The sequence below is a fragment of the Papaver somniferum genome, chromosome 2 (genome assembly GCF_003573695.1).
Source record: "Papaver somniferum cultivar HN1 chromosome 2, ASM357369v1, whole genome shotgun sequence".
In the NCBI taxonomy this organism is placed as follows: Eukaryota; Viridiplantae; Streptophyta; class Magnoliopsida; order Ranunculales; family Papaveraceae; genus Papaver; species Papaver somniferum.
This window is the reverse complement of record NC_039359.1, coordinates 53,785,556-53,794,594: the sequence shown is the minus strand read 5'-3', so window position 1 is coordinate 53,794,594 and position 9,039 is coordinate 53,785,556. Positions and strand designations below refer to the sequence as shown.

General features: G+C 37.5%; 1 protein-coding gene across 1 annotated transcript; it reads right to left on the bottom strand.

The window, feature by feature from the left end:
* Positions 1-6,194: 6,194 nt before the first annotated feature.
* Positions 6,195-8,612, bottom strand: LOC113351040 (cytochrome P450 CYP82D47-like). The gene is made up of 4 exons (XM_026595115.1): positions 8,572-8,612; positions 8,194-8,269; positions 7,069-8,103; positions 6,195-6,991 (listed from the first exon to the last, which is right to left on the bottom strand). The coding sequence occupies exons 1-4, from the start codon at positions 8,610-8,612 to the stop codon at positions 6,347-6,349; spliced, it is 1,797 nt and encodes a 598-aa protein (XP_026450900.1). The 3' UTR covers positions 6,195-6,346.
* Between the last annotated feature and the right edge of the window lie 427 nt (positions 8,613-9,039).

The window sequence follows — 9,039 nt, the reverse complement described above, 5'->3', positions numbered from 1 at the left end:
GTTCAGCTACACCATTGGATTGAGGTGAATAAGAGGCTGTAGTTTCATGTATTATGCCATGTTCTTCACAGAAATCTCCAATAGGAATTAGATACTCACCACCACGGTCAGACCTAAAAGTTTTAATGGTAGCATTCAATTGGTTTTCAACTTCACGTTTATATATCTTAAAGGCTTCTAAGGCATCGTCCTTCCCTCTAAGCAAATAAACCTGACAATACCTCGTGCAATCTATAAAAGTGACAAACCATTTCTTACCACCTCTAGTTTGAACTGAATTCATGTCAACTACGTCTGAATGAATCAATTCTAAGGGTTTAGTGTTTCTCTGGACATTCTTCCTGAATGATTTCTTAGCATGCTTAGATTATACGCAAATCTCACACTTATGACTTTTATCTAAAGTGAATTTGGGTATGCAGCCTACGCTAGCCAGTTTATGCATTGATTTGTAATTTACATGACCAAGTCTACCATGCCAAACATTCGATGACACACACATGTAAGCAGAAGAATCATTCAATTTCATTTCAGGACAGGTTACATTAAGTTTGTAAAGACCCCCAGTCTTATAACCCTTACCCACATAATCATTGCCCTTAGTTACTATAAGTTTTCCAGACTCAATTGAAACTTTAAAACCCTTATCATCTAAAACAGAACAAGAAACAAGATTTTTGCAGATGTCTGGAACATGAAGAACTTCAATCAATGTGAGAGTCTTGCCATATGTGAGCTTCAGACCGACCTTTCCTTTTCCTGCAACCTTTGATGCAGATGAGTTACCCATATAGAGTTTCTCGACTTCCCCTACCCTCTGGTAGGAGGTGAACAGGTCTTTGTTCCCACAAACATGCTTGGTAGCTCAAGAGTCTACCCACCAATCCATCACATTGGTCACCAAATTAACTTCAGACACTACAGCAGAAAACTCATCCTTGTTCTTTTCAACCAAGTTAGCATTATCCTTCTTGTCCTTATGATGTCTACAGTGAACTGCCATATGGCCAGTAACTCCACACGCATAACAAGCACCCTTAATTTTAATAATGCTAGACTCTGGTTTTCGAAACATACCTTTCTTGGGAGGACCACGCTTAGAGTTACGATTGTTACTCTCACCTTTTCCAGCTTTGGAAGATCCATGTTCAGTCATATGAGCTTTATTACTCATGTCCCTTGCAGAAGACACGTTCTTATCTTTGGAGCACAACAACTCTTCCACTTGAATCTTCTTCCCTAATTCAACCATGTTGATCTCGCCAGTTTCATGTCTTAGCTTTTTCTTGTACTCAGACCAGGAAGTTGGTAACTTCTCAATTACCGCAGATACTTGAAACGTCTCATCAATGACCATACCTTCAGCAAGAATCTCATTAATAATTTGTTGAAATTCGAGGAATTGACCAACAACAGGCTTATCATTCGTCATCTTGAAGTCCATAAACTTAGCCACCAGAAATTTCTTGCTCCCTGCAGTCTCCTCTTGATACTTTGCTTCTAACGCAGTCCACAAATCATAAGCACTGAAATTTTCTTTAGCATTGTAAAAATCATACATCGTATCTTCCAAAGCATTCATGATATGATTTTTCGCCAGAAAATTACACCGCTTGTTACAAGGAATAATAATGTGTTAAGATTGTTGAAGTCTTGCAACAATAGAAGAAACGTCAGATGTATCAAACAATAAATATAAAGAACCGTATCAAACAACTCTACCACGAACAAATTGATGAGGGATGAATCACAGGTTCAACAAGTTGTCCTTAACACATTAGTTCGCGGGTATACTCTAAAGTAATGCTAAACTCCAACGTGCGAAGATGTGTCCAGGATAAGACTGCCCGATATAACTTGTATTAGCACAATACAAGTTACCCACTCTTAAACTCAGCAACGGGAATGGAAGTAAAACGCCGCACGAAAATAAAAGCAAGAAGATGAAGAAAAGTAGACCTAGAGATGGTCGCTTCTTGTGTGTTTTGAAAAAAGATTTTCGAGTTGTATTTATAAGAAAATTAACTTGCAAATCAAGTTAGGTTTAGGTTTTTTCTTATAAAACGAGTTTTGTTTCTTGTAAAACAATTAAACACAAATATTTTTTTTCCCATAAATACACCTCTTAAATAAATTATTTATCAAGTTAAAAACTTGCAAAAAATAATTTCAAGTAGACACGGACTTGGTGTTTGGTACACGCGCATGGGCATGGATCGAAACATGTATTTTTCGCGCAACCCGCTCCACCCACATTGTTTTACAACATATCCATAAGAACATGGTAATATAGTGGAGCACCTCTTTAGTTTTCCACAATGTGGGACTAAAGGTTCCATTTCATTCACTCAAAAATGAGTGAGTATCCTTAGACCCTTAGGTCATGAGATCAAACCACACCAAGACCAAAAAATCATTTATTAAATAACTCATTTTCTCAAACACAATCAACTTTGATAAATGAAGCTGAATTTTCGTAATTAAGTGATCGAATCCCACCTTAACTCGGCTAATCTTAATAGTAAAATGACGTTAATTTGTAAGTATCATGCTTCTGCAACTACATATATAGCAGTTTAATTTTTTTAACGTGAACATGTGCTCCCCCCATATATTCATATGTTGTTAGTGATGAATGCCTTACGTTATTTATTTAACCATTGTAGTTACTAAATTTTTCATAATTTTCATTAGATCAGTTTGGTCATTCACTTATATCGACCACGAAGAGTTTTAGACTCCCTTAGACAATTGAGGCCTAGACAGATTATACTTTAATTGTTAGACACGGGCTGTGGCAAGTTACTTTCTACCATGTGGCGCCGTTGCTAGAAGGGGACAAAATAGATCATTAAATTTAGGGGTAATGGGACATTCAATGCTTTCTTATATATTTATGTAATTCTTTTAAGTTCGATTGTGACATTTCCCTTTTTTTATAGGTAACGACCCTTATGAAGATCTCTATCCATAATGAAGTTTTAAAAAGGAAATTTGTGAGCTTGATGTATATCAAGGTAGTATATATAGCAATTGTTCCTATTTAATCTTCTTTTGCTTTTATGCTGGGATATATAATGGAGTATGCATGGATGGTATTGCCACACTTTAGGTGATGTCTTTTAGTTTATATATTTTTTTTGTGGTTATATGGTTTAGCTGTGGATTTTCTCATTCATACTTCATGCGGTATGCAGATTTAAAGTTTTCCCCATCAAGTTGATTGGAGCAGCTTTGTTTGGATGATTATTATCCGGATATGCACAAGAGTTATTCAAGTTCTGAGTATAACGGACATCACCTATTGGTAAAAGTGCTACCATTCCAAGAATAGTAATACAACCAAAAAAACACATTCTTTTTTTTTTTCTTATCTTGAGGATATCGCAGTTTCCTATTAAGATATGATTTTTGATGACGGTAAACAAGAGTCAAGGTAAAAGCATCTACAAGGTGGGAATCTATCTTCCAAATTCAGTTTTCTTACATGGACAACTCTATGTCACGATCTCGATACGAGGAGCCGAAATGGATTGAGAATTTTAATTGAGAAAACAAATTAAGTCGTGCTAATAGGATATACCCAAAGTTATCCATACATTTAAGTTGTTCTTACTAAGTAGATATACAAAGGTCTTTCACTTATTTCATTGCTTTTTGTTGACCCATTCAGGCTAATGAATCTTTGACACTTTAGAAAAACGCAGTATGCAATGTACGTAACATTTGTTACCTTATTGGTGGAACAGTATACTCAACTCACATCAATGCTGAATAATACTAATTTATAATTTATGCGCAAAATCTGATACCAAATAGAAATATACTTTTGGAGTAACCTTGATTTATCTTTTGAAGTTTTCATTCAACATAATATGTTAAATTGGTGTGTAACAAAGATTACATCAAACCTGATCCCGTGCAACGCACGGGCGAGATACTAGTATAAGTAGTATCAAAAGCAATGGTGCGGATAAAGTATATATATACGTAATGTAGTTCAGTAGCGGAGCAGATTCATAAACTCAGGGGTGAAATGTTGATATGTTTCTCTAAAATTGATGAGACGCTACATCCAGTTAACAGAAAAATTCATCCTAAAGGGCCTCAAACAAATCAAGAATGCTTATGCGCACCAAACTGCTAATAAACTGCTTATGCAACTTTATGTTACACAAGGAAAATCAGTACATGAAATTCGAGAAGATTCCAGGAAATTACATACAACATGTAATTTTAGTTAATTTTTGCTAGATTCTCTCTTTTTCTCTTTGGACTATGAGAGAAATGTAGAAGTTTATCATTAGTGCGCCAGCCTACTTTTTTGTAGTGAAATTGGCGAAGCTTACTGCGGATATATGACACCCGACTATGAATTTTATTTTGTTGGCCATCGATGTATAATGCATTTGTAGTGTTTGAGCAGGCAAGGACAACTAAGGCAATGGCCTTTGCTAATAACAAGTCTATCCTGCATTATGCATTTTACCTCATCATATTTGTTTGAGCTATGGTGAATGTTAGTACGATACTTACTGATTCACACTCTCTAAGCGGCAAAACCACTCAACCACATGAACATTTTCACTAAGTTGTCAATTTTTTGGACCATATTCAAGATATTTGGTACAATAAATGTGAAACACAACTTGTATAGTTTAGAGAGTACCCAATGGCTCTCAACTAGCAATTGACAAATCTTATTTATGGATCTACGCACGGATTAGAGCTGGCAAACAAGCCAAAACCCGCGGGTTAACCCGTGCACGGCCCGTGAAAACTCGAACCCGGCTCGGCTTGTTTCAAAACAAGCCGGGTTCGGGTTGGAGAAATGTCGGCTTGTGAGTACACGGGTTAACCCGTCCCGTCCCGTGAACCCGCGGGTACAACCCGTGAAGACTATTCTCTTTCTCTATCTCCGTGCACTATCTCATATCTCTGTCAAAGTTTAGTAAAACCATTCTTCAACTCCATTAATCTCTACTATCAAAACTATGATACACCATGAGTATGCACCCCAGAGACATCATTTAAAAGACATAAAAATTGAATCAACTTAAATGAAAATCATTTTCTTAATCAATTTCTACAACCCAGAAAATCAATCAATTTGTTGTTGGTCCAATTTCATATTTTATCAGAAAATCTCGATCAAACTCGATCGGAGCTAACAAAATCAATATCTTATTGAATATTTCTACTGATAACAATCAAATACATCCGTGAACAGTTCTGATTCTCCAAAAAAGAATTCATTAAAATTGAAAAGAATAAATAGTCTAATTTCCACATTTTTTTTATAAATCCATCACAGAACTAAATTAAGAAACAACAAGGAATTAATTTTATATCAACTTACTGATTTTGTAGCATGAGCAGACTCCTCCAATTTACAGTAAGAAGTAATCACCCTCCTAAAACATCAATTTCATCTTTAAATCCTTCCTTGAGCTTTTACATGAATTCCTAATTCTCAATTTCATCACAGAAACCCTATCTTCTCCATACCTTCCACGAATCTGAAAATCAACTATCAATTCCACTTCTTAATTCCCAGTAATGAAAACCCCTCATCTACTACTCGACTTTATCCCCAGCTTTACACAAATCCTAAATGAATTTCATCTTCCCGGAACCATAACCCAAATTCCCCGATTCACTACCAGATCATCTTCAAAACTTCAAAACGTTAATTAAGTAAAAGACCCATAATTCTTCGTCCATCAACAGTTCTATACTCAATCTCATAATCAATTCTGTAACCCTAATTAACTGATTTCTTTCTTCTTCTTCCAGAGTTCAAATATATTCAACAACACCACCTACCTCATCGTACACATCAACACGACTTCTTTGATTATACAAATTCCTCAATCGATACTCTCAAATCAAACATCACAGTCGTCTCTCAAATCAGCAGAAGAAAAGAAGGAAGAAACGAGAAGAAAGAGGAAAAGAAGAATAGAGAAGAAATAGAAAAGAAAATAAGAGTTATCCTCATTACTCTTGCTTTTGTTTTCTCCGAACTCCACCACGTGCGGTCACTGCGGTGTCTTAACTTATTTCTGAAACGGGCGGGCTAACCCGTGAACCCGCGGGTTAAACCCGTTACGGGCACGGGTTGAAGAAATAACAACCCGTGAAGAATTTCAACCCGCGGGTTTCAACCCGTATTAACCCGAATCCGTGAAACCCGCAACGGGCAAGCCCCGGCCCGCCCGTTTGCCAGCTCTAGCACGCATAACAGAACACCCTTAAACTTGTCTTTTTTCTTTTTTTATCTCCGTACAGAACACCCTTATTTATGGATTTGTTTTTTTTTTATCACTACTACTGATGGCTGAGTCTAGTAAAGTGTGGCCAGCAGACGTGGAATAAGGTGAACTTCAAGTGGGGTTACTTTTGGCATGGTTAAACCTGGACCTTCTGCCATGTCTATTACAAGTCCTCCGTCTGTGTCGAAATCGAATGCATGTAGCAGACGAGCCAGTGCCATGTGAAGTGTCTGGAGGCCAAAGTCTATCCCCGGGCATATCCTTCTTCCAAATCCAAATGGTGTGTACTCGTAATGCTGACCCCTGAATTCTATGTATCCCGTTTCACCACCAAACCCACCAGCGGGATGTGGAAGAAATCTCTCTGGCTTGAACTCTAAAGGGTTTGACCACACTCGAGGGTCACGCTGCAGTTTCCACAGGTTAACCAACAACCGCGTACCTGCTTTCACTTCATACCCACCAACAATATAGTCTTCTGTAGCCTCATGTGGTACAGAGAGTGGGCCAGGAGGGTATAATCGGAGAGTTTCCTTGACGATTGCTTGGAGGTAGACGAGATCATCGATATCCTGTCCCTGTACGTTTCTTTCCTTGCCAACTTCGGTGTCGAGCTCATCCTGAGCCTTTTTTAAGACACTAGGATTGGTGAGTACCCGCGAGAGAGCCCATGTCAACGTAACTGACGTAGTATCAGATGCAGCTAGTATAAGGTTCTGCAAATTCCCAGAGAATTTTACCACTCCACAAAAGAAGCATATTACAATTTGCTATAATGATTATATATACATACCAGACATGTGCCTTTGATGACGGTATCTCGAGCGTAACCGAAGAACAGGTCATCCTTTTCTTCATCGAGAACTGACATCAACACGTCCATGAAGTCATGATTGTTATCATCATTAGCCTCTCTTTCTGTTCCATCGGATCCTATTGTTTGAAGTCGTTTTTTCTCTTGATGCTCTTCAAGCCACTTTGAAACTATCAAGTTCATCTCCTTGGAGACTCTCTTCATTTGTTTCTTTTGCCCATCCACATCAAGCCACCCAAGAAATGGAAGAGCATCAGATGCAACTGATACTCCTGCCAGTTTGAAGAATTTTAGGACAGACTTGTGGAGCTTTTGGCCATCTTCTTCCTCCTTGTGGTGATCTTCCTTGTTGTTCTTAAGAAAAAGGGTCTTTCCTACAATAGTTTTCAACACCACGTTCAAGGATAGTTCTGCAAAAACTTGGCTCATATCGACCTTAACGGAAATAGTTAAGCTTGTTGTGCCATTCTGCTTTATCTGTTTACGGTGTTCCATCCAGCAATCATATAATCTTGTCATGCAATTGTTTATCTCTAAGTAACGGTTAGGCTGAAGCAACTCGAGGCGTTTATGAGAGAGTAACTGAAGTGTTGCGATCTTACGGATCTCCCGCCAATAAGGACCATATGGGGAAAATCCAAACATGGCTTCCGCTAGGTACTTCCCAGCTGCACTAAGTGGACGGCTAGCAAATACCCTATCGTTGGTAGTGAAGCATTCTTTAGATATCTCCCAACTGCTCACAACCAGGGTCTGATGCATACCAAATCTGACGATGAAAATAGGTCCGTACTTGTCAGACATGTCGGCAAGGATCTTAAACAGAGGTGTACATCCTACTAGCTGAACAAGGTGGCCTAATATTGGCCACGCACCTTCTACTTCAGGTGGCGTTGCTGGTGTTAGCCTGCACTCTTGGAAGTTTATTTTGATGTCCCTTGGCCGTTTAATAAAGACCCATATACAGTAGAAGAAGGATAGTAAAGCTAATAAACCTGCAATTTTTTCTAACAACTGGAAGTAGTTTTGATCGATGATTCACATATCCATCAAATTTATCTGCTGGTGTTGCGAACTTTATTAGGGAGAAAAACAATAATTTACTTCAGAAGATTGATAGGATGGAGACTCATTAGCTAATTTTGATTTTTCTGAATATGTAGATATAGGCCTGCCATCCCTACCAACATCAAAACAGATGAAGTTATCCAAAACAAATCGACTAGTGGAGGAGGAAAATCTCCTAGGACAAGAGAGGGCCAGAAAAGGACTTCTCGTAAATATACGTTAAAAAGTTGGTCCAATTGCACCTGTTCCTGTTGTTAACCCTAAATAAATTGTAACGACACAGGGATCCACGTCTTATTGTACGGTAAATTTCAATTTAGATGCAAAGAAAAGAAATTGAAATATGAGTGCAATTGTCCATCCATATGTACAAAATGTCTTGTTTTTCAGCTGTAGGTTAAATAAATCATGTACACAATCACTTCGACTAGACTCCTTGAAATGTAACATCCCATTATAACAAAAAGGTTCAAACAATGCATGTTCAAGCATTCATTCATTGTTTTGTCCATATTTACCAAGCAAGATTTATCACATTATAGAGTTCAATTATTTTAAAATCACATGGTAACATATCAGTTTTATCCCATGCTCTTTTCAACTACTCCCTTCGTCCCTAATATATAGGCGGAAAAGTGAATTTCTCTTAGAATAAGAAATTTTATTGATTTCCTACATTTCCATCCTCTTTCCTGTTTTATCCTTTATACAATTTCCAACATTAGAAACAAAATTTAATTATAGTTCAAACTACCTATGATAAATAAGGATAATATATGGAAAAACCCATCTTGAAATTGAAAGTCCGCCTATCTAATGAGACTACAATTTTTTACAACTCCGCTTATATATATAGAGAGGACGGAGGGAGTATTTTTTCTG